This window comes from Podospora pseudocomata, chromosome 6, assembly GCF_035222375.1.
Source record: "Podospora pseudocomata strain CBS 415.72m chromosome 6, whole genome shotgun sequence".
In the NCBI taxonomy this organism is placed as follows: domain Eukaryota; kingdom Fungi; phylum Ascomycota; class Sordariomycetes; order Sordariales; family Podosporaceae; genus Podospora; species Podospora pseudocomata.
The window spans coordinates 2875683-2901674 of record NC_085890.1 but is presented as its reverse complement, the minus strand read 5'-3'; the positions used below and the strand labels follow the sequence as shown (position 1 = coordinate 2901674).

The window sequence follows — 25992 nt, the reverse complement described above, 5'->3', positions numbered from 1 at the left end:
CCTTTATGTTTATAAACGTATTTGATGTCCTTGAAGGTGGATTGACTGGTCGTCTTTGAGACTCTATCCAGAGTGTGTTTACTCTTGTCGATGGACATTGGCTCCTCCCTGATGTGTGTGTAAACACAAGCCGTCTGTTTTCACCCAAAGTGAGGGGGGCCTGGGAAAGTGTTGACCAAGGTAAGTGTTGAAGGATAACGTACATTATAAGCGAGTCGCGCATATAAGCGAGTCGCGCACTCTCTGTTACCCTACCACAACTATCCTCAATTACACAACCACAACACTAGGAAACTACAATAACTGAATCAGAAACAGATGAATCAGATGATTCTGCAGCCTCCTGGCATGTACGTGCATTATGGCCAGGCTTGCCGCACACACCACAGCACCGAACCTTCGTACGAGCTCCCCCTGCATTACCGCCATCCTGCTGCGTTTCTTGCGCTGCCTCCCCACCCACGGCCTTCTGGTCAAGTATATCCTTTGCATCTTGCAGAGTAAGTGATCCTCCGAGCCGCACACGTGTTTTTGGCTCTCCGGCGCTTACTTAGTGCCTCGTTGGTCTTGCGGAGTGAAGTGTTCTCTGCACGAAGGAGAGCCACCTGGTGCATCACAGCCATTGTACTCTTAGCAAGCTGGTCCACAGCAGCCAACATTGAAGTCGGGGAGCTATTTTGATGGTTGGCAATGCGAGTCTTGATAAGCGTTGACTGCGAGTCAGCTTCTCGGGGGTTGTGTGGTGTCTGGAAGACCCAAGGTTGTGCAGTGCCGGGCCGTGAGTTTGGAGGTGTTGGCGTACGAAGCTTTACATCTAGCTTGGAAAGCACCCTCTCTGGATCGTACGGCGCAAGGCCAGCACCTGCAAAGCCACCCTGTATATTCTTCTCTGTTATAGAGGCAAAAAAGGCCTCGCGGAAGGCACAGAGGAACTCGAGCTTGCTTACGTGGTTGATATGCATGCGCATCAAGTCCTCGATCTGGCGGCCGTACGCTTGCTTCAATGGCCCAAAGCAGCCGACATCGAGTGGCTGGAGGTAGTGTGAAGAATGCGGAGGCATGCAGAGCGTGATGATGTTGTTCTCCTGGCAGTGGCGCTCGAATTCGGTCGAGTGGTGGCTTTCGTGGCCGTCGAGGATCAACAACCGATATTTGCCCTTTGTGCGGGACGCTGTATGATAGTCGAAGTGCTTGATTCAATCTAGGCCTACCAGATTGGTAGTCCAGCCATTATCGGTGGTTGCGATGCGCCAGGTAGACGGTAGGTTGCACTCGGTGTACCAGTTAGCAAGGTGGTACTGTGCGGCCAAGATGATGAAGGGAGGGATAGCCCAGCCGAGGGCATTGACTCCCCTGGATCACCGCTGCCCATTCGCGGTTGCCAGGCTGGGCCAGTTTCGCCTTGCTAAGGCCGTCTGAGGTCGTAACTACCATGCCCGCGAAGATAATACCCATCATGAACCCAGTCTCGTCGAAGTTGTAGACATCGTCATCCACAATACCGTACTTGGCCTTGGTGTTCCGCACAAGCGTGAACCACTCGCTGATGACCTTTGGATCCTCGCACTTGGCCCTCTGGTAGTCGTATCTACGTGTAAAACGCGTACGGAGCTGTGGCTGGCGTTTGACGAAGTTGTGTGCCCAGAGCTTGCCAACAGGGGGCGCGTCGCGTACGCGTAGCAGTTGGTTGGCCATATCTTCCACACCACTTAATCTAGGTGGGAATGCGCGTGCAGATAGCTCAAGGATGTACTGAACTATCGTCTGCTCCTCTAGATCCGTCAAATTACGCGAGTTGGCTGGAATATCGCGTCGTGCAGGCTTACCAGCGCGTCGGCGATGGAGGGTAGTGTAAGGTATAGAACAGAGCCTCGCTGCAGCTTTAAGTCTTAGTTTAGGGTCATTTTTAAGGGCTTCAAGTGCAAGAATAACTTTTGCCTCAACTGGAATCGAAGACATGTTAGTATGGTGGAGGAAATTGATGTTGCAGGTAGAGAGCTATATCGCGTGCGAAATCGATCCATTCGCTTATCCGATCCGCTCGCTTATCAAATACGTTATACATTTTGAAGATGGTTAATGGGCTGCGAAATAAAGTTTCCAGGCTTCTTTGACTGTTTTGAAGGTATCCATCATGCCAGCTTGCAGCAGCACCGGCACTCTGTTGTCACCAGGCTGTCCCCCCGCAGATGTCAACCAGCAAAAAAAGTATTAACCAGTCCGATGTTCTGGCTATTATGAGACAAGACCATGTACATCCAATCTTCGTATCCAACGTATCTTACATATGGCAAGGTCCCTTGTATTCACATCCCTAACCTCAAGTGGGTCATGGCTGTCAACACTGACCGCGCTGCTCCTTGATTCCGTCTCCCACCAAATATGTTGACGTTGAAATCACCAGCCCAGCCATCATTGATATCCTCGCTCTCAGATCCTCATAACCTCATTCCTTCCATGCTAGCCGAAAGTGCGAAGGTGTCCTTTTCCCGCTTCCGACGTCTGTGCTCGGCCAAAGCCCAACGCATCCCCACAGCGCAACCCACGTTCGATCTGTTTGGCTCTGCAACCTTCTCTTCCTCCTGGTGAAGCTTTGGCTCCGAATAATGTAGAGTACAGATGGAAGAATCTGAAAGTCAAACACAATGTGGTATGTTAGTTTGGCTCCGGGCCGGGAAGCTGTCTTGAAGGACGTCGCCGAGGAAAGAATTGGCAGGGAGAACAACGAGATACTGACCTACGGGCCTTGAGCCTCGGGTAGCAGGAGACCGATAATAGGCTTTATGTAGCCTTCTCAGCTGAGGGCTAGATGTCGAGTTACGACGAGGAGGTGTAGCTTTCGGTAGGGTCAAATTCGAATACGGTGTGACCGACTCGGACTTGCTTGAGCTGCCACCTTGATTGCCACCAGAGAAAGACAGAAGCACTGATGGATTGCGGTCTTCTAACCCAAGTTTTGAAAGCTGAAGAGCGAGGGGTGACTCCATGGACTGCGGTGGAAACCTGAACAGCTGGTGAGTACTCAAGGTGTTGGTGGGCAGAGAGCTCATTTTTGCCTCCGGGTTCTTGTGAATGATGTGATGGGTTTCCATGGCGACAGCTGTGGCTGTGACTGATGAAAGGGTTAGATATTAGCTAGCGACGCGACGCTGATGATGAGGAGACGGCTGAATTGGAAGAGGGTAAGTTGTTGAAAATAAGAAAATGCGAAGGGACAAAGAACAGAGTACTTATACATTGGTAGGGCTGCCAATCCCTCAATTCACCTAATACCGATTGCTATAATCTTCAAATCAATGGCTGCTCCGTTTCAATGTTGCTCCTGGTAGATGTGGCGAAGAGCTCTTATTGCGTGGAACACAAAACTACACATTTGATACTCATCCGTTGACGCGAGCGCTAATTGATCCGAGGCCCACAGCAAAGATCATCAGTTAAGACAGGAGCAAAAAGGCCTTGCTGGAAAAGGCAAGGAGAAAGGTATATGATTGTAGGAAAGCTCGGATAGGGGATGAGAAGAGGTTACACGTAACTCCACACTTTCTCTGATAGTCTCAGGACCAAGCCGGAAGGGGTTTGATCAGTGGTTAATCACAGCTCTATAAAAAATAACGCAAAGGTTCATGGGTTTCCCCACAGATATAAAGATGACCAAAGCAACGGCATGGCAGGGATCTAAATGGAAGAAAAGATGGAAGGTAATATTGTTCTAGGACCAATATCGAAGCCCCTGATGTCCACGACTTTCAATCCTCCAAGACGTGTGTAGGCGTGTCCAGCCATCCTTCATAATTCCATGTTGTCCAGCAGATGTAACCTCCAACAGCCCAGAGGCCTCATGATAGCTCTGCTTCTTCGGGATCAAGTCACGCAAAGCCCAACCACAAGCATCCGCCCGACGAGCCATATCCCGCTTGATTCTCTCCGAGCATGAATACGAGGGAGGACGGCCACTTATAGATAGATTCGTGGCAACTCGATGTGGTGGTCAGCTGTCAGTAATCGGATACGTAGAAGACCAGGCATCAAGGTCCAGATATGAGGTCAGGGTTGTTGAAGACTAGAGTCCCGCAAGACAAAGTGCGTACCTCTGGCAGCGGGCTTCCAAATGAGCAAGTCAGGCGAACAAAATCCTCCCTGCTTTGGGATGTGCAATGGCTGAACCGCTTTCCTCGCAAATTTCCTCTCCATCCTTGTTTGTAATCTTGGGCTTACTCTCGTCCTTGAAGCTCTCAACAGGATTAATGCTGTGGGTGGTGAGGGAATTGACTTGAAGGTGGTGGTCCTGAAGGATAGGGCTGGTCACAAGGCCCTCCGGTAGCACGTCAGAAGGATGAATGATGGTAAAGAGGAGTAGATAATGAAGAGAATGAAAATAACTTTCATAGTCTTGTATATGATGTGGTGATGAATCTTTTAATGACCCGATTCACCCTGGGGCTTTGCTTGCCATAAGATCTCTATGCGCCAGATCAGCTTTGCGTTGAATTCTCAGCTAGCTGATCCCATCATCCTGTTCATGTCGGTGTCTAGTCACTGCCTCACTGGCAATCATCCACATCATGCACCAGTCATCATGGATTACGCTCTGTAGCACACAACTGAAATGGCATAGAAGTCGAAAGGTATGATGACGAAACTGCGTGGGCTCGTCAGACTGCATTGATGACACAAATATCCGACGGTAATATCAAAGACAGAAGGACTTCGATGGGCCTCAGACTTGGTGAGCAGAAGCAATGAATATCATATTGGGATCAACTATATAGTGCTTGCCAGCTTTCAGACTCACACTCTGGTGCTCTCCGTTGACAATGCTCGGCGGGCTTGAGAACAACAGCGCGCGGGGAAACATGCCGGTCGGGTTGACTTCGGCGAAGCGGCTCCCGTTTCCAGGCAGGCCTCAAAAGCATGCGGCGGCCTTCAGTGGTGCAGGTGTGATTAAGCAGAGCAAACAAGGTGCTCCGGCGAGGCGCTGCAGGCTGAACATTCCGGACAAGCTCGAGAGCAGCGATAGCGGCCTTGTCCATTCTTACCATTCCTTTTGGCACAAATAGTCAATATTCAGGAGTCCGGGGCGGATAACATCATGCTCCCGGGACATGGGGTCCCAAGAAACCTCATCCAACATCAAAACATAGCATTAGCAATGCTGACGGCATTGTACCGGTGTGCTGCTGCCTTATCACGGGGTCACCGCATGGTTGTACAGTCTTGGGTGGCGCCAGAGACGATCCCGAGCCCGAGGCGGTTGCAGTCGTGGAAGAAGTTGGTCATCGCCGGGGCATAATCCTCATTCTTGTGTGTTTCTTCGGGGCTGCCAAGAATGTCAACTATCAGTGCTGGGCATTGCTGTGCGGATGGTCTGGCACTGTCCTACCTTTCGACTCGATCACATCATCATTGACATTGTCGTATGAGCTTCGAGCTCTCGTCTTTTCCCGGCAACCCAAGAACGTTCTTAGAGGCGACCGATATCTTGCCGCCGGCAAAGGTCTGTTGAAGGCCGTGTTGGTTAGCGTTGGACGAAAAGGATCTCGATTACAGATAGGTAAGGTACCTGTCACGGGTGGTGGAACCCCCAGGCTGCGTCACAAAGGTGTGATTGCTAGGTATCAAAAGCTACAAGTGAGCCAAGCTTGCAGGCTCGACTCGCTCCAGTGGAGGCTATGCCTCATTCTTGGGGTGCTCGAGCGTGTACGTCTAGCCAGAAACGATTGAAGAAACAAGAAGATGGTAGGGAAATGGCAATGTCCCATGGACGGAGATGGAGAAGGGAACAACCAAGGTGTGGTCGAAACAAGAGCGAGAATCCTAGAAGGTCGGAGATCAAAGTGGTTGGACGCCTAACTGTGCAGCCAAACCGCAGGTCTCGGCCAGCTGAGGTTTCTCGGAGTGGGTCTTGCTCACCAGCTTCGACAAATCATAGATGCCTGCAACTGAATGGGTTGATCTCGACTTCCTATCAATCCGCACCACGTAGCATGTTATCACGGAACCCTCTCCCTCTTTCCTTTGATAGCCGGATTCAAGTGATACCCGTCAATCGAACGGGCCGAGATTAACTCAATTACTAGAGCTGGTAACTACTACGCACACCTCCCCCCGCTAACTTGAAGGGCAGGGCTGGCTGAAATTCCCCGCACATGGTCTTGCCCAACGTTCCATACCACATACCTTCCTGAAGTCTGGACTGAGTGTTAACAGATAACGCCCGAGAGAGCCATGGAAAACTCTATTGCACTCCTGCACCTTGGTCCGCCCAACAGCGTCGAGGTAGACGTCATCGAATACCCAGTCGAGGAATATCCAGAGCTCGCCGCTTCATTGCAACAACCCAACGATGTAGCAGGGGCACCAACCCGTCTGACGCAGCTCCCCGCGACAATCACATGCGTACGTGTGCGGTTTCAGAACCGTGAGCTGGCTTCGCAAATCCAAACCTTGCAAAGCCTGCTGGATGAGAAGGAAGAGAAGTTGCAGGAAGCGAGATGGAAGGAGGAGAGCCACGCGGAAGTCCTGCAAGATTGGATGCTGCAGATGAGGGAGCTCGAGAAGGCAAACGGGGACTTGCAGGAACAGGCCGCAAAGGCAAGCAGAGATTTGCAGAAGCAGGCTGATGACGCGGAATTGGAACCGGAGCTGCAAAAACAGCTTGATAAAATAAAGAGTCAATACGATGAGGTCGCCAGAGGCTTTGCAGTCACGAGCGGACACATGCGTTCGATGGAAGAGGCAGCTGACCCTTTCGTCATAAGCCCGTCCGGCCCTACACATCTCCGGCACTCCAACTTCGATGGTCACCTCCTCGCCCTTGCTCCCGGCGCTTCGGCCGCGAAAACAAAACGCGCCATCCAGGCCCATCTGAGGGACACCGAACGGCGGATGGAGGAAGCTGGAAAGCTGGGCACCGCGCTTCTACAGCAGCAAAAAGAGCTTACCGAGAAGCTTCGCGAGGTGGAGCGCTTACAATCCGAAACTGAGCTTGATCCCGATTTGCGCCAAAGACTTCTAGATATCGAAAAGGATTACAATGAGGTGGCTAGAGATAGTGCGCGCGCTTTGCTTCCCAAGCAAAGGGTTCCTAGCAATGAATCTCAGGGTTCGCCTTATTCCATGGAGGGAAAGGCCGGGAGAGTATGCCACTTCCAGATTGCTTGCTTCATAAGCACAGGACTGACTCTTGTTTATAGCGCTCTGTGAGTCCGTCAAAGTTCGAAACGTTGGCTACACCATCTCCTACCAAGTTCAGTGTTCCCAACCGTAAAGTGGGCAACCAACCTGCCAGTCGGATCCACAACATCGAATTTGCTGCCGAAATTAGTACCTCGTTGATAGCACAAGTTCGAAACCTACAAGCCCTCTTGTCGGAAAAGGAAGAGGAACTCAAGGAGGTCAACACAGATAGGTCGAGGCTAGAACTTGAGGTCGAGGGGTTTCAACGCCTGGTTGTAGATAATGCAGGATTGACTGAAAGGCGTAAAGCCATGAGGAACCCCGGCATCGGTGGCAGGATCACGCCTTCTTTACCTAGAAAATCGGAGGTCTCCCGTGTTAATCCGGGGCCCCAAAGTACTTCAAATTACGGGAGCAGTGACTGGGCCTCAGACGAAGAGCAGTCGGATGTACAAGCTAATGTGCAACCTGATGTACATACCGCTGCCAAGGTTACTCTACCTGATACTCTGCTCGGTAGAGACAGCTAGATACGAATCGTGTGGAGCAGGTGGGCATTACAGGGTCACAGGCAAGGCTCGTCAGAGCAGTTCATCGAGGTGGTATTCAGTGTGGTCACATGCAAGTCAGCGATCAGGGAGTTCACAGACCTTGGTAGATAGGTTGGTTGCTCTATCGGTATTAGTATGGTTTGGCATGCTCCTTTGAAAGCTTTCTTTTGTTCAGTCAACAATATATGCATCAAGATAACTGCGTGGGGTCCCAACGCAACAAACCGGCAATTAGACCTGTAAACGGAACTGGTTACAACAGCAACAGGAGGGTTTGCTCCGAACAGAGAGAGCTTATGGTTATCAAAAGCTGAAATTTGAAAGTATCTAACGTACATTATCAGCGAGTGACCCATATCAGCGAGTGACCCACTTTCTACGCGACGCGACATCTTTGCACTTCACAACAACTTTCCTCTACCATCCAAAATGCCCACTACTTCAAACGAAAGCCAGATAATCTTAGCCCTCCAAGCTCTTCAAAATGACGAGAATCTAAGCGAACGAGCTGCAGCTAAAATTTACGGAGTCGACCGTAAAACACTAGGGCGTCGCCGCATCGGCAAGCCTGCACGACGCGATATAACACCTAATTCGAAGAAGCTCACTCAATCAGAAGAGGAGGCTATTGTCCAATACATTATTGAGCTATGTGCGCGAGCTTTTCCACCCAGATTGCGTGGTGTGGAAGATATGGCCAACCAACTGCTACGCGTACGCGATGCGCCCCCTGTCGGCAAGCTCTGGGTACATCGATTTGTTAAACGCCAACCAGAGCTCTGTACGCGCTTTACGCGTAGATACGACTACCAGAGGGCCAAATGCGTGGATCCAAAAGTCATTAGCGAGTGGTTCGCGCTTATACGGAATACTAAGGCCAAGTACGGTATTGTAGATGACGATATCTACAACTTCGACGAGACTGGGTTTATGATGGGTATTATCTTCGCGGGTATGGTAGTTACGACCTCAGACGGCCTTAGCAAGGCGAAACTGGCCCAGCCTGGCAACCGCGAATTGTCACGGCAGGGCAGACCACTGCGCCAAACCTGTTGTGATTGCTATCAAAAGCTACAAGTGAGCCAAGCTTCCTGGCTTGGCTCGCTCCAGTGGTATATATATGGTGACGCCGCCACAGCCGTCACACGAATGGGCAACGGTAATCCAGGGAGTCAATGCCCTCGGCTGGGCCATCCCTCCTTTCATCATCTTAGCCGCGCAGTACCACCTTGCCAACTGGTATACCGAGTGCAACCTACCGTCCACCTGGCGCATCGCAACTACCGATAATGGCTGGACTACCAATGCGGTAGGCCTAGATTGGATCAAACACTTCGACCATTATACAGCGTCCCGTATAAAGGGCAAATACCGGTTGTTAATCCTCGACGGCCACGAAAGCCACCACTCGACCGAATTCGAGCGCTACTGCCAGCAGAATAACATTATCACGCTCTGCATGCCTCCACATTCCTCCCACCTCCTCCAGCCACTCGATGTTGGCTGCTTTGGGCCGCTAAAACAGGCGTACGGCCGCCAGATCGAGGACTTGATGCGCATGCATATCAACCACGTAAGCAAGCTCGAGTTCCTCTGTGCCTTCCGCGAGGCCTTCTTCGCCTCTATAACGGAGAAGAATATACAAGGTGGCTTTGCAGGTGCTGGCCTTATACCATACGATCCAGAGGGGTGCTTTTAAGCTAGATGTAAAGCTTCGTACGCCAACACCTCCAAACTCACGGCCCGGCACTGCACAACCTTGGGTCTCCCAAACACCACACAACCCTCGAGAAGCCAATTCACAGTCAACGCTTATTAAGACTCGCATTGCCAACCATCAAAATAGCTCTCCGACTTCAATGTTGGCTGCGGTAGACCAGCTTACTAAGGGTACAACAGCTATAATGCACCAGGTGGCTCTCCTTCGTGCAGAGGTCTCGTCGCTCCGTAAGGCCAATGAGGCATTAAGCAAACGCCGGAGAGCTAAAAACACGCGTAAGGCTTGGAGGGTCACTTACTGTACAAGAGGCACAGGATCTACTGGATCAGAAGGCCGTGGATAGGGAGGGAGTGCAAGAAACGCAGCCGGAAAGTAGTAATGCAGGGGGGGCTCGTACGAAGGTTCGGTGCTGTAGTGTGTGCGGCAAGCCTGGCCATAATGCGCGCACTTGCCAAGAGGCTGCAGAAGCATCTGATTCAGCTGTTTCTGATGTAATTATAGTTAATTCCTTATGTTGATGTGGTATAATTGAGGATGGTTTGTTAGGGTGTGGTGGGAGGTGGGTCACTCGCTGATATGGGTCACCCGCTGATAATGTACGTTAGAGATTATTGCCTTCTATCAGACTACACCAGACAGATAGTGCCCGGCTCCTTGGCCTCCTCGCATCCCAAAGCTTCTCCGTACATGATGCCGTGAATATAACACTCCCCCACGAGCCAGTACTGCCCGGGAACACGTCCAGCCCTCAAGACGAAGGGTACTGCGCCGCCTCGGAACAGGCATATCTTGTCGCCGGCGCGGGCGTTTCCGGGTACAAGTCCCGCATACCCCTTGGTCGTGTGGCACAGTTTCGCCTTGGGAATGCGCTTGGTGAAAGCCGCGGCCGTCCGCCAATATGCCGCGACGGTCTCCAGTGAAGATCGTGGACGGTCTGTATAGATGGCCACGTTTCCTCCCTGTCTCGCACAAAGTATCTCGTCCTTCAGGTTTGCTGGCCACACGCAGCCATCCGGGACGTTGGTGGCGGCATCGCCTACTTGGGCAAGGGTCCAATGTGATCGGCGTAGTATCAAATTGGAGGAGCATGGGCCGGTGGCTCCGCCTATGGCCAGCTTGAGCCTCACTGTTTCTAGAGACTCACCGGTTGGATACTCGCGCAGAAAGGCAAAGAATCTCTCGAGATCCTCGTTTGCGGCTGTGAACGAGGCAAAGCTATGAGTAGCAACTCTTAGCTCCGCAGTGCCTGCCAGGCTGTCGATGATGGCCCCTCTCACGGCTAGGACAGGCTGGTGCGCCGTGCCCCTCGCCACTATACCTGTAAAGTGCACAGAAGCCTCCGGCACGCCGCGGTGCCCGGCAAAATACCTTGCGGTGCCGGTGTTCCAGTTGGAGATTGTTTCGGGAAAGGGGCTACTTGTGAATTCGGGGATCCACGAAGACGACGTGAACGCCACGGGCGACGGAGTAGCTGATCCTGGCAACCTTCCCGTTCCGGATCGGTACAGCAGATCCAACACCATGCCCTTCTCGACGAACTTCACCGCGTATCGTTGCGCTACGGCTTTAACCCCCGACCCGTAGTCTGGATCGAATTCCTCCTCCGCGACGTCGCAGGCGATTCCTAGCAGGGCAAACATCTTATCTTCGCATTTCGTTGCCTTGGTGTGTGAAAAGGACTCGAGTAACTGGAAGAAGCCGAGCTTGTGTCGGGTGAGCTTCAATTGCCGCCGGGCAAACCCCATCGCGAGCGCTGCCTCGGCATTGGGTAGCGCGTCGAAACGGTGCTGCCATGCTATGACGGCGGATTCGAAGAAGTCCTCCCACCGGATGCTTTCATTGCCGCAAAGCATCTCAACCTTGGAGCCCAGGACAAGCTCCTGGACTATCCAGATGCGAGAGAACCACTCCCGCGAAAGCAACATGTTTAGGGACCCCCAGATCGGATCGTCGTTTTCCGGTAGTTTTGCTTTGACCCCGCCACCATGTTGAAGTTGCGTGAGAAACTGGAGGGCCCTGCTGCTATGGCTGTCGGCCTCGCCTATCCAAGCTAGGACCATATCTGCCTGCTGGTAAATTTGTTGCATGAGACGAATCTGCGCGCTCTTCTCGACTGCATTGTGCTGATCTATGCAAACGGCATCCGCCCAGATTGACACGTGCGACTTCTCGTGTCTAATTAGTCGCAGTGCTGTGGCTAGGGACCGCGTTATTGCGATATTGCCTTCAGAAGTCTGTAAAACCTCGATCGTTTCGGAGTTTCCCCAGACGTAGGAGAAGGCGGAAAAGTTCGGCTCAGAGGAAAGGGCAACGTGATGTATAGACGCCTCGAGCGGTGCCTCTCTTCGGCCCTTGTGTGGGTGAAGGTACAACACCCGGATGTGATTGGGCTGCAAAGAGAGGTACTTGTAACAGTTGGACGGCTCCAGGTGTGTGTGAGTTGCATCCAAGTTGAGGTGGGAAGGAGCGGGAGCACCCAAAGTGTCCAGCGTACACTGCCACCCACCATACGGGACAATCGATAGCAATCCTTTTGTGCGCAGGGCCCAAGGATCGATAAAGATAGCCACACGACAATGCCTCGTGACATTGTAAACACGGAGCAACACAAAAACCTCGTCCACTGGCTTTGTGTTGGTTAATGCCAAATCTTGAGCCTTGGGAGAAAGAATTGTTAGTAAAGCATTATTTGGCGGTCTTTCATTTTCTTTAATCCCGAAGATTTTACCAACTTACCAGCTGAGCATGGGGACCTTGAAGTCGAAATGGTGTGTTCAGAGATCCCTCCGTTACACAGACACACATGTGAAATGTCACCTCCACCGCTAGCATCTTCAGACGCTGATCATCCAGTTCAAAAAGCCTCCCCCGCAACTTGTTGCCCACATCTTTGATCACAAAAGTGGCAACAGCCTTTGCGTCCTTATCGGGAGGGGGATGCCCGGCACCGACCCGCAATGGGCTCTTCCAGTGCTCCGTAGGTACATAATCCTTACCAAGAGATCGTGATAAATATTCCGAGACCTAGCACCTTTCCCAGTCAGTTATGTGTACCTCATGTGACGGATTTCAGCAAGAAAGGTCATCGTATTCTCACCAAGTATTCTCCCACAAATTGCGGGTCGCCGTCCCTCTTTCCACCAAAAGTAACAGGCGATGATCTCAGCGGAACAATACCATTTTTAATGACGTGGAAAGTGCGATTGGCGGCGGGTTCACGGGACTCAAGATACTCCTTGTAGAGCCCCGCCACCGGCCTTACACTGCCCCTGTGTTTGGGGTTCCCCGGACTCTTGTGGTGCCTGGCAGCCTTCGAAGGATTCTGCTGTGCGTACGGTTTCTGAAATTCGCAATCGTCCCCTGATATTTCTCCCGCAATAGTAGCGGATGAGAGCGTAATGCTGGCGCACCGTGGGCACATTGAGATGGCTGACCATGTCAGATGACGGGCTCGGCGGATACCATTATTGTCCAAGAAGACTCACCTTGCTTCATGGCATTTGCTATGTCCTCCCATTCCGGGACGTCTTCCGGCACGCCTCTCCTCCGAAGGCTCGCCTCGATTCTCTCTACATTCTTCTCCGTAAGAACATGGTGTAGCAGCGACGTGCGTTCACCGTCGGCGATTTTGAGCCAAAGTCGAAGCTCCTCCAGCAATTCGAGAGAGGAGAACCCTATGACCGCTTCCTCGGAAGACATGTATACGTCGAGCATGTCTGGGTGCAGGTGTAGGGCCACGGCACCAGCCTCGGTGCGGCCCTGTAGCCCAGTACCTTTGATCTCCCAGCCGAACTCAAATCTTTCCAGCTCGGATACATGAATGTGATTCAGTTGCGATAAGATTGCTTGCCTCTCTGCGATGGTGGTGTTATTAGGAAGCAGCCTGCGGAAGTCGTCAGTCAACATTTAATACTCCCAACTCCATCCATGATAAGGTAGTGACATGGACGAAGGTGAAGCCAGAGAAGGGGTGCGAGACCGAGGGAGAAAATCGGAACGTGTAGCATACCGGGCAATGTGGTGTGCTTTTGCACGAAGGTTCGTGGTGTGGACGACGCTATGTGCACTGTCGGTTTGGATGTTCGACACCTTGATTGCCAGTTTTGACAACATGCGCTCCTCCAGTTGAAGGAGTTGAATCAAGTTCGAAAGTGCTTGCAGATTTGGCAAGCTGAGAGCCAGGAGGGGCGCTCTCCCCTCGAAACTTGCAAGCAGATGCGGGCGGTCCGCAATATACCAATCGTCCTTGACAAGGCTGGGTATGGCAGATCTGAGCTGGTCGAACCGTCCACCGGATTCCCCCAACCATATTGGGAATATGTTCAATGATTTCAGTTGCAAGACGCCAGCATCCCGATTCTCCTTCCATGCTTTTGGTTGGATCAGTCCGCTGGTGGCTATGAGAACTTGTCGGATGTACACCAGCGAATCTGAGGGAACTATCCGGCGAGCCTCATTGACGAGGGTTTTCAGTGTAGCATTCGGAATTCGGAGCGCGTCACGGAAGAATGATTCAAGCTCTGGATAGTGCTGGATGATGCGTGGCGTCCGTTCCAAGCAGTCCGGGCCGTCCCACACGCAGTCATCGGTGCTGAGCCAGACGGGCACGGAAACTGAGTTTCCTTGTGGGAGGAACAGGAGCTTAAGCTTTGAAAATGCTTCTCTGTTTCGGCTCGTTAGCTTCAGTACCACAAAATTAGACAGCGTCGCCATACCTACCTAGCATAGCCTCCATTTTCACCAGCTAGACTTACATGGAGATGTTGGTAGAGTCTAGATACTTCATCTCGTGTTGCGTCTGCGTGTTGCAACTGTCGTAGGCGTGTGATGTAAGCGTCTGCGTTCAGTGAAATCTGCACTCCAAAGTACTTCAAAACATTCCATACCACATCTTCTGGGTCTGGAATGCCGGCAAGAACGTAGGACCCAGGCGTTTCTGATGAGGGACATAATGCATCTAGGCCAGACAGAACGCTTTTCCGTGGGAGAAAAGTCCTTTCTAGAGAGCGGCCGATATTACCATGGATGCAAAGGACACTCAAGGTCGCCAGCTCCGATCTCAAGCGCTGCCTTGACGCTTTCAAGGCCGCTTCTTCTGACTCGGCCAGGGGCATCACTTCCGACCCGGGCTCTGCGTCATCCACTAAATAATAGCGGTAGTGTTTCCACCTTCGACAAAGCAGCTCAAGCCACTCATTACTCTCTGACTGCCCAGCCAGCAATCGAAAATCGGCGGAGAGGACAAAGCTCACATCGTCGTGGCCGCTAAAGTCGACGAGACGAGGGAAGACGGAGACGCCAAGATTTAGCTGCATCCAATCGATCCAGTTTGGGTAATTGGTAAGTTGTGGTGAAGCCTCTTCGTGCAGAAAAACGAATGAGTGGTTGTGCGCGGCCAAGAGTTGGCCGGCAGAGAATTGGTCGTCGGAGCGCACATAAATTCGCGAAGCTCGACAGGGGCGGAGATTCTCCGCAACAAGCCAGAGATCGGGCTTCGTCCGTCCTGCTATCCACCCAGCCCGGTAGAGAAACTGAGCGTGGCTTATTAAGACGAAATGTGAAGCATTTTTCACATCGTTACTGGACCGTACCTGATGTGCTTCTAATATCCTCGCGCAGACCTCTGCCTTTTCAAGCCTCCTTGCACCTAAGCTCTCTGCTAGCCGCCTTCTGTGAGGATTCCTCGCAGCTTGAGGGTCAATCTCTGCCAACCCAAGTCCTTTGGGTATAAACAAGTCGTCATTGTTGAGAGGAAGGACTAAATCTTCTGACTGCGCGGAGACCCATCGGCCGTCCCGTAGCGGGATGATCTCGAGTTTCAATATATCGCCCATATTGTTCTCGAGAAGGTCACACAGCACTTTACAGATCTTCGCGTGCCAGGAATCGGGCATTGACCGAAAGTTGTGCGTTTTGTTCGTAATTAAGAAATTCAGCTCGTTGATAAACTGTGTTTCTGAGAGAACATTGACACCAAGCTGCATGATTTGCTCCCGTAGATCTGCATGATAACTTTGGGATAGATAGAATAACGTAGAATATTCTTGGGGGATTAATGGCCTGTCATGGTGATCAGTGTACAGGTGGGGAACCCAAGTGAGCTTTTCTGGCGCCATGAGGTGCCCGGTACCCGACTCCAACACGGGTGTTCGAGACAACAGGCTAATGATCTCTCGTGGAAGGGGCTCGAAGAAGCTGTCCGTTGTTGGGAACGGAAGGTAATATGGCCAGATGTAGCGAAGTTGTCCAGTATTAAGTGAGTCAACCGCTCCGAGGAACGCTTTGGGGAGGTCGCGCAAGAGCGCTTGATTGCGGGCTGAAGACAGGTCGACATCTTCACGGTTGGCAACGAGATCAAAGTCGGCATGGCAAACGAACTGCATCCGCGTCAGTTAATCAGAGGCTCTGGAAAGAGTGGGATTACTGCTTGACGGACCCTGAATCCATAATCTCGGATGGGAAGAAAAGCAAACGTGAAGCACGTAGCATTTGAGCTCAGGGAGCGGGGTTGTGGAAAGACCAAGAATATGTCTGACTGCTCGTTGCTCACGCCTGGATCCGTCGATGGCAACCCGGATATTCCATGTCTGTAAAGCACAAGAGGAGACTGCTCAGTGTCCGAGAGATGAAGGGTCTGTAATTCGCCAGGCTTGCAGGTGATGTGCGGCCGTGTAAAATCGGAATTAAACTCTCTGCCATCTATGCCCTCGTAGACAATGCGGACATGCACTCTTCTCAGTCTCCGAAGAAAAAGTATGCTCCTGGAATTCAATCTCTCGAGTTCCTGAAGAATTTCATTGACATCGCACCTCGGAGAAAGCTGGAAGAGGAGCGATGTCCACCCAGCCATGCGCTCTTCCGGAAACGCTGACCACACCGGTATCATCATGCCGAGACTCTGCCTAGCATCGAACTGGAATGAATAGAACCCAGATGCGATATACACGGATTCAGAAACCTTGAAAACAGACTTGAAGCCAATCCCTTTCCGGCCGATGCGACTGCTCGGGTTGCGGGTTTTGGAGCTGTTGCCCATGCTGCAGATGGCTTCCACGTCTTCCATCGTGAACCCAGTCTCGTTGGAATCAAAACGAAGCACCCGGTTCTTGTACGTGATGGTTAGTGTGGGTTCATGGGCGACGTAGTTGTTGTCATCAATATTCTGTATCAGCTCCCATAAGAAATGGGAGGGCCGCCGGTACATGTTATTTGCAAGCCTGTGATGAATTAGAACGTAGTTGTGACGATGGCGGGGGGGCAGGGGTTTGCCTTACAACTTCACGATTCCCTGTTGGTCCTTTGGATGTCCAGTAGGGTGGCCCACGCCTTTGGAGCCTCTTATTCTCAATATGTGGCGCTCAGCGTCAGCGGTCGAGACTGGTGTCAGGCGGGACACCTCAGCAACCGTAGAGTCATGTTGGGTAAGGGCGTCGCGACCCGTTACCGCGCGGGCCAGCCGTTCTGCCAGCCACATCAGGCCGTTTGATTTGGCGTAGTTGAGTTTGAAGAGTGATGGGTTGGTAGCAGCGTCGCTGATCTACGAGTTCACGAGAAGTGCTGTGCTTTCAGCTAGGTGGTGGAGGAGAGCACCAGATAGAAACTGGAAAACATGAGGGCAGGCAACTGGTGATAGGTTGGGTACCTACCCTGATGCCTAGGTACCTATGATGGGGAGGGTGAGTGTGGGGCACTCGAATCCCCGCACCAGTTCAGACACAGCCGTCGGAGAAGATTGATGGTATCCCATTGGCCTACGGCCACCAGCGCGTCCCATTCTCAAGGCGCACAGTGGTGTGATTAAAGCCTTGTTGAGCTTGCGGGCTCCTCACTCTCGCACAACCTTCCGCAACATTCCGATATCTTTGAGACAGGTTATTCTACGTACAACACATCGATTTTGTTCATTTTACGATGTCACTCATCGGATGTGAAGTTGACCTGATGAATCCACGGACATCGATACGAGGCCAGCACCCACGCGCCCCCGTCCACAATTCTCCCTGCCGTCTCTCCGGAGTCTATTTTGTTTCTTCTTTTCCACTGCAGGGCCATGCCAGCGGCAACGTCTCCAGTCTGTTCCCAACGCGGGTACTTCTGTCGGAGACGGAGCCCGTCTTGCCTGTTCGCTGCAACTACTAATAGTTAATTAGCCTAGCTGGTCTCCCGCCAGGGTTTCCAAGACCGCCTGCTATTCGCCGAGTTGCGCCCTGTAAACCCCTGTAACTTCTACTTGTAATAAATAATCTTATGAACTCTGGACTGTTGCGTCCTCCTCTTGGCCTACCTCAACTATTACCTATTACCACCAACTAAACTCATCATCTACCGCCCTGCTACTGCGCCGCTCGCCAGCGGCCCGGTGACAAGGCTGAGAGGTGTCAAAGAGGCAAAGGCACAAGTAAAGAAATTGCTTATTCATAGGATTTTGATCTAAAGAAGAAAGAAAGAAAGGAATTGCAATCCTGTGGCCTTGCACTCAGCAATAAGCACCCACAGGAGCAACCCATCTTGCCAGACCGGGTAGGTGGGGCACGTGGCAGTATGGAACCAACCAGCGCCGTGACATATACGAAATAACTCCTATATTGTCACAGTTAAGCCAACAGGCAAGCCAGACCGTGTGCGGGGCGCAACGCGCACAGCCAATCGCTAGTAGAACCAATCAGGACGGGAGTAGCCTTACCTGTGGGATCATTGCCAAGGGTTCATGATCCAGGAGACCACGAGGTCTATATATATGGAGGAGCTGGCTGGTGTAGATAGACAGTTCTGCAGTATCCAATTCACGCTTGTATTCACGGTATCTTGTGTTTACATTGAGACATCTTGTTGTGCACTGTTTAGCTGCACCGAACCAGGATTATTCAGAAGTGCCTTCAACCAGTATCCCTTTCAGAGGTTCTGGATAGGCGCTCGTCACACCTCGACCAGGAAGAACGGCGAGCGCTGGCCATCGGTGCCCGATGATGGGTGGAACCCTGGTCCATGCATGTGGGAGACATCTGCAACTTCCCTTCCTTCGACTTGGACCAGCTCCGGTGGGGGGGCGGCATTTGGTCTGTTTCTTTGGAAGCTCTCAGCTCTTGTTCCTCTATTGGATTCCCCAGCCAATTCCCACCAAGACGTACGGAGTCCATACCAACGCTTATAGCCATTGTGGACTCTGGGTGACATCTACATTCACACGGATAGGTGCATAAAAGCAGAAGAAGATAGGTAGTGTTCAAGCCCTCGTAAGCAATACGGACGGACCCTACTCAAACTGACACTAACATGGCTAGGAGCTCAAAATCCAGAAGCAGGTTAGGGGCCTTGAATCCTGGTTTGGACTGTTTCACTTTGCCTGACTGAGCTGTAGAGAGAGAGAGGCCGAGAGACGTGCCGGTCTGAAGGCGTGTTCTGCTCTGTCTGGTGCTGGCCGTGGGAGAGTTGGCAGGTCTGACCAAGACGTTGAAACCACAGGTTGACGACGACAACAAGGACAACATGACATGCACTTCGATATTTGTCGCATGTCTGAGTAGGATATGACATAGATAGCCTACCTCCGGGACCATGGGCTCAGATGGATCTGATGCATTAGTAACGGCATGGCTGCAGGCTGTATGTAAGATGCCGCACCTGGATCCGACAGCTGCATGATGCAGCGGGTGGTGCAGGCCAGACGACGGTCCACTAGTTGGTCGTCGATCTTGATCCTGAGCACGTTATAGGGTAGGCACAAATGATGGGCATCACACCGCCATAGGTAAGTTGTGTACCTTATATTGTCAGGTGCTGAAAGTCTTGAGATGGCAGATCTATACCTCCCCTACTCCCCCACCTCCATAGCCCTCCCCAACCGCCTCCTCACACTCCCTCTTCCACCACTCCCTCGTCTCCTCCTTGCATTAACTCGTCTCCTCCATCGCCTTAACCGCAAAGGTATAAGCCCCCTCCTTGGCCCGCCTCGCGTTGCTGGCGTAATTTATCCGCCATGATCTCGTACCCTATCTCCCTCTTCTCAAACCTGTCTTTCTCGGCCCTGGTGATATCTGCATCTGCCACCCTCCTCTCAAACTCTCTCGCCTTTTTGGAAAAGTATGCCGCTCGCGATAACAGTTTCTTTTCCTTGGCGAGGAGCATCTCTGCTTCGGCGGCGTAGTACTCCCGGGAGTACTTCACCAACTTACTCGAGTACAAGGCGATTTGGGCGCGGTGGTAATGGCTGTTGTAGAGTTTGAGTTTGAGTTTTTTGATGGCGGTAATGCCTGGGTGGGAGATGCGACGGGTGGTGGTGGTGGTGGTGGTGGTGGTATTAGGTTTCTGATCCTCTTCGTTTGTGTTAAATTTGGATTTTAGTTTGATTGGAGCCCCGATTTTCAGGTGTGGATAGCCTGGGAAGAAAGCGAGGTCTGGTGCGCTGTAATCATCTGGTTCGGGCTCGACGAGGGCTTGTTGCTCCATCTTGATGTTATGAACTGACGCCCCGATGGATATGAAGGAGGAGCAGGGGTTTGGTTGGTACGCCTTCAAATAAATAAAAAAAATTAAAAAAAAAAATAGGCGTTAAATATGTGTTATAGTCCTTCGGGGATAGTCGAAAGGTCTTCTTAGATGTTTAAGAAGTGTCCTAACTATCTTTGAAGGCTTTAATATTTCATCGCAGTCCCTTATTTTCTGTCCACAGGGGTGCTACTAAGCGGAGGTTCGGATGGCAGTGAAGAAAAAGACGGGATTTTGGGATGGGAAGTTGCTCGGTGTGTCAAGTTTAAATATTAAGGAGACAAACTTTGTTTTTGAGTTTGGTGGGTGGACAAGATGTGCACATGTGGTAAACTCAATTTTCCCAGTCGATACCGTTTGGTACCCAGCTGAGTGAAAAGACATAGACTGCCATGCCCTTCTTGACATGGGTAAAGATGAAATAGAATATTATCCAAAAGATCATATGACATGTAGAGACCTCAGATATTGTAAAATTTCGCCCCTGAAAATAGCCAGAAACCACGGGACCTCCCAAGTAGCGTGCAGCAAAAAGGGTATCAAGATCAACCTTTAGAACGCCATAACGCCGTCTCCATGCAACCCTATTCACATTATACCCTCATCCACGGCCCCTACTCAACCACACTCAACTCAGCCAGCCCATCATCCAAAGAATCCTTGGTCTCCACACACTCAATCTGATGTTTTGGAACGACCTTGAACAGCCTATCCCAACTCTCCTCCCCCTTCCCATTTTCCAATGACGGCGAGGGCGAAGGTGAAGGCGAAGGTGACCCCGAAGGCGAAAGCCCCGGCGAGCCGGGTCCCAAACCCTTCAACGTCCCCAGCGCCGCTCTCGCCTCCTCCTTCTGCCTCGTCATCCACCGCCTGACAAACTCGGCCTTCTGCAAACCCTCCAATGCCTCTTGCTCCTCAACCCATTTCCGCAACCTAGTCTCATCCTCCACCCAAGGCATCCCTCCCATCTCAATCAACCTCCATCTGAGTTCAGCTACCTTCTTCGGGTCCGAGAGCTCGTCAATAGCGGCATCACCCCTCAGCCCAGGCCATAAAAGGATCTGTCCATATTGATCATATACAGCTTCCAAGTAAGGTGCACCACATTTACACGTCACCTGCTCTTGTGCCATGATCTTGAAGATGCTGTTTTGATTCTTGCACGTCGCGCAGGTGAAAGCAGCTGGGATTCGGAGCTTGAGCGGGGGTCGGCCGAGGTGGTCTCTCATCTGGCATCCTTGCGGGGCATTGCTGTGATGATGGCTCGGGACACAGGTCTGGGGATCGTGGGCGTGGGGACAGGAGCTAACCCGTCTGTCTTGGGAGAAGACAAGGAAATTGCTGGTGTTGTCGCAGTGGCAGCATGTGTATTCTTTCGGGGTGAAGGGTGAGCAGATGTTGATGTGACTGGGAGGGTAGATAGGCTTGAGCGCCGGTTTCGTCGTCGGTCGCTCCATTGTTGTTATTCGTGACCTGGGATGTATATCGCTTCTCGTGGTTGAGAGTATTTTGACGAGGTGAGTATCTTCGGGTAGCCAAGTCGAGTGCTGCAACAAAGTCGTAGCTAGCTCTCTCGGTGGTCGCCGGTTGACTCGGGGGATTTATTCGGAGTATTACTCTCAGTCGGCTCCTTCGGCGGTGTCTTACCCAATCGAGTCAATGTCTTCAAGCCCAACAGCCTTTTGTATCCGGCTCTTCATGTACTTTCTGGCTCCTTCGGAAGAGGGACCGGAGTAACTTTTTGTGCTGCAACCGGTGCCGCTCCTGTGGTACAAAAAGCCGTTAGCCCCCAAGTGAATTTGTCGAGAGCTTGGGGAACATTTAACCTTTCGTACCTACCTGAGCAACCACACCTCCCGATCCTGCTGAAGCTAATGTAGAGCGTTGGTGAAGGAACTGGGACGCCAAAATAAACAAGCTCCCGGTAGCTGATGTCAGGAATTGACGGACTTTCCCCTGGAGCTCCGTAGCTGAGCGCAGGGCCCGCTGTTCAGGATCTGGGCATGGTCGATAAGATCCAATAATCCTTACTCATGTGTGCTGCTGGATACCGAGACCGCAAAGTGAAGTCGTGGGAATCATGACGCCATTTGTGATACCCTTCATCAGCCAGTACAGTACCATCGTGACTATCTCACCATCTGTCCGGGGTTCCCCACACTGACCCAAAAAGCCACCAAGGGGAGATGCAATCTGACACCGAATTCCACATTGATCGGCAATCCCGGTCCCCCTCCCAGATCACGGACCCCGGGGGACGGCAGCCTTCGGTACGCCTTGCATCGTCGATGATGAGGGATGGGTGTGGCAGGGCGAACGCAAAGGTCCTTGTTAAAACGAACGGCTACCGATCGATCGCAGGTTCGTTGCGCACAGACGGGGTACCCAAGCTCCTGGGAAGAGTTCACTCTTGCTTCTGCCAATCCCCAAACTCCGAGTATCAGCGACCGAGATGGAAGGCTGCACCCCCGCAGACCTCACCAGCCTCCAACTTCTCAGCCATCAACCATGCCCGTGTTGTTCTCACCTCGCGATACTCACCGCAGAAAATGCAATAAGCAGCCATTCCATCTCCATTACATAGCAAGCTGCTTGACATCTCATCTTAACTGTCTCACCATGAGAAGAGACGCCCTTGGCGACAGGAATATCAAAATCAAGAAAAGGCATGTACAAAAGCTTGACCGCTGGCACGGCGAGAGAAAGAGCCTCAACAACCACAGATGGGCTGTGGTGTACTTATGTTGCCGCATGTGACAGACAGACCCAAGAGGGATGGCCAACATCTTCTCCCAGACTCAGACTCAACTACTACCAACGGCGAGAAGAAGCAAGCACACTGCAGCCAACAAGCGTTGGCACCACAGAGATGGCATTATTACACACCTTATAATCACCATCACAGAGAGCAAAAGTAAATCACCCCAAGCCACTTCCAGGTTGCTAGCCTTGCAGTCTGCGCCACGTTCACATCACCCATCAACCAAAAGATTTATAACAATATAATAATTTTTTTTGTTTTGTTTTTTTGCTTTATATGCATACACCCTTCCCTGATCCCTCCCACCCTCTGAGAGATGACTGCAGTAACAACGAAACCGAATCGAATAGCAGTGCCCTCCGGGGAAGGAAAAAGAAAGCCCCCCAAATCCACTGATCGCCCCCAAATTCATCTCCCTCCATGAAATGGTACAATATCCTGCATGCAATAATAGCCCATAAAAGTCGCGGGTATATCCATCCCTCTAACAATAACCCTCAAAAACAGCCCTGTTCTATCCCATTTCCTCCCTACCGTGTCTATAAACAACCCCAGACTCCAAACCTTTGTCCAATCTACAAAAAAAACAAAAGTTGCGCTGTGAATCGCCTCGATACATCGGGCGCTGGGTATCTTGGTGGAAAAAACTCAAACTCGCTGAAACACTCTATCTCTTGCGCCTCCCCTCCGCTTTATTCATCCCAGGGATTGAACCCAGGCCCATGGCCTCCCTGATCATAATCACCCTCGTCGTCTTCCTGCTCATAAGTCTCCTCCTCATGGTGTTGGTAATCCTCCTCGACACCCTCTTCCTCGTACGCAGCGGCGGTGTCGTGATCCTCATCACCCGCAGCCTGAGCCGGAGCCGGATCGTCGGGCATCTCTTCATCATCCCCTGCTCCATTGTTGCTGGCGGTGGCACTCGGCATGCCACTTTGGGTACCAGCAGAGCCAGGACCCCCCTGATTGAGGCTAAAGAGAGTGTCCATGTTGCCGTAATTGAGTTTTGTGCTGATCACGAGCGCGCGGTTGGCAAGCATCTGTGACGTAGCCTCCGACGCCGAAGCAGCAGGCCCGGATTGACCCTCTCCAATGCGAGCCTTTTTCCCCTGGCTCTTCTTCTTAGGCTTGTTTCTCGCTACCTTTGCCTCAAACGTCTTTTGCTGCAGCTGGCGAAGCCAGTCCTTGTTTTGGTTATACCAAATTTGGGACTTGACCTTGCTATCTTCCTCGGACAAGCGGCAGAACATGACCTCGGGGTCATCCTCAAACTCATCCTCCCGTATAATCGGGTCCAGAAGAGGATCGGCAGCAAGCGAGTTGGAGGCAGAGGCGGCAGGTGAAGTGCTGGTCTCAGATTCCTCGTTGGAAGGTGTGTTGAGCGGAGCTGCGCCGGGTTGCTCATTCACGACAGCAGGAGCCTCCTGGGTAGAAGTCTCTGCGGCTGGGGTCTCTTCGTCTAGAATCGCCTTGGACACCTGAATGGCCGGCTGTTTCTCGAGCTGCTGTTCCAGGCGGGTGACCTCTTCAACGACGCGGGCAATGGCCGGATCTTCGATAAGTCCCTCCATGTCTGCCTCAATATTATCATCCTGGCTGTCGAAGTCGATAGCAAGCGTGGGTTTCGCCCGCTTGCCTTGCGCGGGCTCCTCCTGGACGCCCTTCGTTGCGTTCCCATCGCTGATGGGGGCGCCATTGGCAGCCGGAGTGGAACCAGCTCTGGGCTTGATCGTCACCTTCATACCCGGAATAGCAATGCCTTGCTGTTGAGCCATCGCCATCTCGCTGCTTGCATCGTACTCGTGGCTGTTCGGATTCTCATCTTCGTAAAACTCCCGGTGCAACGCCTCCACTTCCTCTTCCTCCAATCCGTCCTCGGGTGCCCCCAAACCACCAATCAGGAGAGCACCTTCATGATCGGTCAAAAGCTGCTTCTTCTTGGGTTGTTCATTGGGGTTGGGCGGGATCACGAAACCGTCGCTGTCCACGTGGGGAGCTGAAGCTTCTTCAGCTTCCGAGTCCGGCGTGTCAGCATCAGCAGAAGTTCTCCGACGCTTGGGAGCGCTTTGCTGGTCAGGCTCTTGGGGATCTTCTGGGCTGTTGTCCGAGGCCTTCCTCTTTCTGGCTCTCTTGGGGTGCTTCTCGAGCCACTCCCTGGACTGCTTGTAGACAACAGGGGGATCATGAGAAGCCTCGGGGTGCATCTCGTCACCTTGCATAAACTGCTTGATGCTGAGACTGGCAGCGGGGACGGCGGCGAATTCGGACATGCGTTCCTGCAAAGTGGCCATCGTGACCTTGGCGACGTAAACCACCTCCCGAACAGTGCGGCGGAAGTTGTGCGCGCGAGCAGCCATGATGATAGCAGCGCCAGAGATACCCGCGGGCCGGCGACCAATGCTGATATTGTCTTTGACCATGCGGTGGGCGATGCGAAGTGCCGAGTTGGCGACCTTGTTGGTGTCATGGAGGAACTCTAGCTTGGCGGCGAAACGAAAGATCAGATTCTCCAGTGTGAGAGGGTCGTATCCAGTGTCGAATGTGGGAAGCCGTCTCATGAGCTCTTTGTAGTTGCGACCAAGAAGGAACACATCTGTCTTGACGATGTCGGCCAGATCGAGGAGCATGATCTGTTTCTGATTTGCAAGGCGGCAGGCGGCATACATGCAAACAGCGGCGACGTTGTGCTTGCGGCGGCCCTTGACGTAACTGGCACGAACAGCTTCCCTGTAGATGTCCATAGCTGTGTCTGCAACATCAAGAGGCACAGAAAGCTGGTGAACCATCTGGCTGCAGAGATCCCTGGTCTCTCTCTCGGCGCGCTCACGAGCTTCCTTGAGGCCAGCGCCGGGAACCCGACGAAAGGAGAGTCCCATCCCAGTTGGGCGGACGCCACCCTGGTTTGCACCGAGATAGCTACCTTGAACTGTGGCAGCTCCGTTGGAAGTCTCGCCAAAGGTGATCTCGGCGACGATGTCGTGTTCGCGGAGGACCAAACCACAGTCCGCGCAAGCTCCTTCTTGGATGTCTGTGCTACCGCAGTTTCTGCATTTTTCCGAACTGCCTGAAGATCCCTTCGCCTGAGCCGCCGCGGGGGCAGGTGAGGGAGATGGGGCGACGGACAGCTGTCTCCTGCGGTCCGTGTTGTCCATGATACGACCAACGCGATTCGAGCGTTTGTTCTTGGGTTTGGGCGGCATGATTGCTGGTTTGGCTTGTTGTCCGTCTCAAATCGTGTTGTTCTTGTTGAGAGAAGTGAAAAGGGGGTGGCGGTGGATGGTTGGCTGTTGTGAGAGCCG

The 25992-nt window shown here is 52.2% G+C and overlaps 4 protein-coding genes across 4 annotated transcripts; all 4 read right to left on the bottom strand.

The window, feature by feature from the left end:
• Positions 1-10073: 10073 nt before the first annotated feature.
• On the bottom strand, positions 10074-18602 carry QC762_0098240 (uncharacterized protein; the record flags this gene model as incomplete). The annotated part of the gene is made up of 11 exons (XM_062884148.1): positions 10074-12104; positions 12184-12471; positions 12545-12876; positions 12933-13330; positions 13457-14110; positions 14202-14284; positions 14334-14978; positions 15039-15824; positions 15884-16664; positions 16722-16984; positions 18576-18602. The coding sequence occupies 11 exons, from the start codon at positions 18600-18602 to the stop codon at positions 10074-10076; spliced, it is 6288 nt and encodes a 2095-aa protein (XP_062740951.1).
• Positions 18603-20546: 1944 nt separating this feature from the next.
• QC762_607240 (uncharacterized protein) lies at positions 20547-21389 on the bottom strand (the record flags this gene model as incomplete). The annotated part of the gene is made up of 1 exon (XM_062892414.1): positions 20547-21389. One exon carries the CDS (start codon positions 21387-21389, stop codon positions 20547-20549), a length of 843 nt encoding a protein of 280 aa, XP_062740950.1.
• A 186-nt stretch (positions 21390-21575) lies between these two features.
• On the bottom strand, positions 21576-22056 carry QC762_0098220 (uncharacterized protein; the record flags this gene model as incomplete). Its single annotated transcript, XM_062884147.1, has 3 exons — positions 21576-21696; positions 21786-21918; positions 21984-22056. 3 exons carry the CDS (start codon positions 22054-22056, stop codon positions 21576-21578), a joined length of 327 nt encoding a protein of 108 aa, XP_062740949.1.
• A 1329-nt stretch (positions 22057-23385) lies between these two features.
• Positions 23386-25893, bottom strand: BRF1 (transcription factor TFIIIB subunit brf1; the record flags this gene model as incomplete). The annotated part of the gene is made up of 1 exon (XM_062892413.1): positions 23386-25893. One exon carries the CDS (start codon positions 25891-25893, stop codon positions 23386-23388), a length of 2508 nt encoding a protein of 835 aa, XP_062740948.1.
• Between the last annotated feature and the right edge of the window lie 99 nt (positions 25894-25992).